Raw genomic sequence first — 3020 nt, forward strand, 5'->3', positions numbered from 1 at the left:
CCCAACATCAGCCTTGCCTGGATACCGACTCCCAGCCCCCAGGACTGAGAGGAAGGAACAGGTGCTATCTGTGCTGCCCGGTCTGCGCGGTCTGTGTGGCCCCACGAGCTAACTCTGTGCCCACAGCTGAAAGCGCTTTGAGCATCTGTATTGGATTTTCCCCCCAAGGCTCCATGCCCAGCATGGGCTCAACCTCCGGACCCCAAGACCAATAGTCCCACCTTCCCCTGACCGACCCAGCCCGGCACCCGTGCAAGACTTTGGTTTTAAGCAGAGAAACGTGCCACTTGTACCCACGCAGCTAGCAACGTCTCATCTTCTGAGAGACGTCGTCCGGTGTGGACGCCGCTCCTCTCCGTCGTGGGAGTGAGAACACGACGCACGCTCAGAACGGACCCGGGGCTTAGGGTTAGGGGCGGAGCGGCGGGGCCCGCGCACCTTGTCGTACAGCATCCAGCCGATGTACTTCAAGTAGTTGTTGTCCAGGAACAGGTCTGGGTACAGCCTGACCCAGCAGCCCAGCTCCCCCATGCAGATCACACGGATGTCCGAGCTGATGTCACTGAGAAGCGAAGCGACCGCGTCACCGACGGCCACGTACCATCACCCGCACGGTGGGGTCACGCCTCTGTGTGATGCCGAGCGAGGCCGAGGCACGGCCCGGGTGACGGGACCCGCGGGTCCACGCATGGCTCCGAGGCCCACCCTTACCGGTAGCGGGGCACAAACGTCCTTTTGAAGAGCGCACAGATGATGTTGTCGATGGCCACGGGCTTGTTCTGGAACTGCAGGAGCAGAAGCGCAGGCGTGTGGGCCGGGAGCGGGCGTCTGCGGCCTCCGGGCAGCTGCGGCGGGTGCGCGGGAAGCCGGCGCGCGGGAAGCCGGCGCGCGGGAAGCCCGCACACGGCCTCCGGGCGGATCGCCCCTTGTCAGGCATCTGAGTCCTGCACACACACACGTGCGCGCACAGCACCGCGGCCGCCCCGCCTGCCCGGGTCGGAGCCCGCCGTGCCGCTGCACGGGCCTACAGGGCAGGGATGAAGCGGTGAGGCTGGCGGGAGAGAGGGTGTGGGTGCGGGACATCGGGGAAGGGGTGAGGCAGAGGCGAAGGCTCGGGGGCTAAAGGGGGGAGGTGGGTTGAAAGGTCGGGGAGGTCAGGAGGCCAGGGGCGGGGGTACAGGGGTGCCGGCTGCGGGCAAACACGCGAAGGGGGAGGAGACAAGGGTGGGGAGCAGGGGTGAAGTGGGACGGAGCCATGGAATGGGGGCTGGGCGTGACGGGTCTGGGGTCAGCGCGGGGGATGAAGGGTGCAGGGTGAGGGGCTTGAAGGGGGGAGGGGGGGGGGGACGGGACCGGGGTCCGGGGGACAGGGTGACGGGTGATGGGGGAGGGGTGAAGGGGTTACGGGGGAGGGTCGCGACGGGGGATGGGCTGACAGAGTGAGGGTGGGGCGAGATGCAGGGGTGAAGGGTGACGGGGTGAGCAGTGGCGTGAGGGGGGTGCCGGGGTGCCGGGGTGAGAGGCTGGGGTGGGGAGGGGGCCGGTGAAGGTCAGGGGTTGGGGGCAGGAGTGAAGGCTGAGGGCTGGGGGTGCAGGGGGACAGGGGGACGGGCTGAGCGTGAAGAGGGAACGGATGAGGGGTGGGGGCGGAACCACAGGAGTGACAAGACAACGGGAGAGCGGGAACAGGGGGACGGGGTGAGAGGTGGGTGAGGCGGGGCACAGGGTGGGGGCGGGGGGACGGGCCGAGCGGTGGGGTTGGGGACAAAGGATGTGTGCAGCAGGGGACGGGGAAGGGGTGTTGGGATGGGGGCAGGGGGCACATGTGCAGGTGAGCCGCAGGAGGGGACGGGGGTTGGGGACGGTGGGGCAGGGGTGATGGGGGGGCCGGTGAGGGCAGGAGTGAGTGGGTGAGTGAGGGCGGGGGCCGGGGTGAAGGGGTGCAGGCGAGGCGTCGGTGGGGCACAGGGCAGGGTCGGCGGGCTGCACCTGTGCAGGGGCACCCAGCGGGGCAGGAGCCACGGTCCTCGCGGACGGGTTTCGGAGCCCCATGCACGTAGATGTCCCCAGAAGGGGACCCCCTGTGCGCCGTGGTGCCGGCAGGGGACCAGAGGACGCGGAGGAGGGGCACAGGGACACGGCAGAGGGGCACGGGCACCCCGCAGGTGCAGGGGGGAGAGTACAGAGGGAGAGAGATCAGAGGGCCGAGGGACACAGAGGGCGCAGGGGAGGGACCCAGGGGACACGGAAGACGAGCACAGAGGTCGCGGAGGAGGGACCCAGAGGGCGAGGTGGGGGTCAGAGGGCGGGGCACACAGAGGACACAGTAAACGCAGTCTGTGTGCGCTGAAACCTCAGGGTCAGCAGAACAGAAACGTAGCGGAGCCAGAGGCGTGGAGTCCGCCTGAGAGTGTCCAGGCGTCCCCGGGGCCGCCCCCACAGGAAGGCCAGGGGGACCTGGAGCCCCGATGCGGAACCACCGCACCTTGCTTTCTGCGCCCCCGCGTGCTGGCGAGTGGTGCGCAGACCCTGACCCCGAAGACTCCCCAGTCCTGGGGACCACGCGAGGTCGTGGCCACAGCCGCCCCCCCGCACCCCGGACCGACTAGACACGCACACGCTGTGCGGCAGCCTGGGCTGGGGAGGGCCCCCAATCCACAGCCAGAAGGCGGGGCCGGGGAGCAAGGGGGCGGGGCCGGGGAGCAAGGGGCGGGGCCGGGGAGCAAGGGGGCAGGGCCGGGGAGCAAAGGGCGGGGCCGGGGAGCAAGGGGGCGGGGCCGGGGAGCAAGGTGGGCGGGCCAGGCTTGGATGCTTCCTGCCCCTGTACACCTCCACCCGCCCCACCTGCGCACCCCCCCACGCTCCCGCACCCGGTGCCTGCGCCGGTCCAGCAGCTCCATGTAGTACTCGGGTCCCCCTCCTCCCTCCCTCCCTCCCCACCCCTGCACACAGCCCCCTCCGCACCCCTGCATCCCCCCCCACGCTCCCGCACCTGGTGCCTGCGCTGGTCCAGCAGCTCC

General features: G+C 69.9%; 1 protein-coding gene across 1 annotated transcript in view; it reads right to left on the reverse strand.

The window, feature by feature from the left end:
- Positions 1 to 438: 438 nt before the first annotated feature.
- The window catches only part of LOC132008730 (cohesin subunit SA-1-like), a gene marked incomplete at its 3' end in the record, with an annotated part of 8800 nt that continues 6218 nt past the window's right edge, over positions 439 to 3020 (reverse strand). Inside the window, exons 5-6 of the mRNA XM_059387305.1 lie at positions 712 to 785; positions 439 to 562 (exon numbers count right to left, since the gene is read on the reverse strand). Coding sequence (XP_059243288.1) covers positions 439 to 562; positions 712 to 785 — 198 coding nt within the window. The remainder of the gene's footprint in view (positions 563 to 711; positions 786 to 3020) is intronic.

Source organism: Mustela nigripes, unplaced genomic scaffold (assembly GCF_022355385.1).
Source record: "Mustela nigripes isolate SB6536 unplaced genomic scaffold, MUSNIG.SB6536 HiC_scaffold_804, whole genome shotgun sequence".
Lineage (NCBI taxonomy): Eukaryota > Metazoa > Chordata > Mammalia > Carnivora > Mustelidae > Mustela > Mustela nigripes.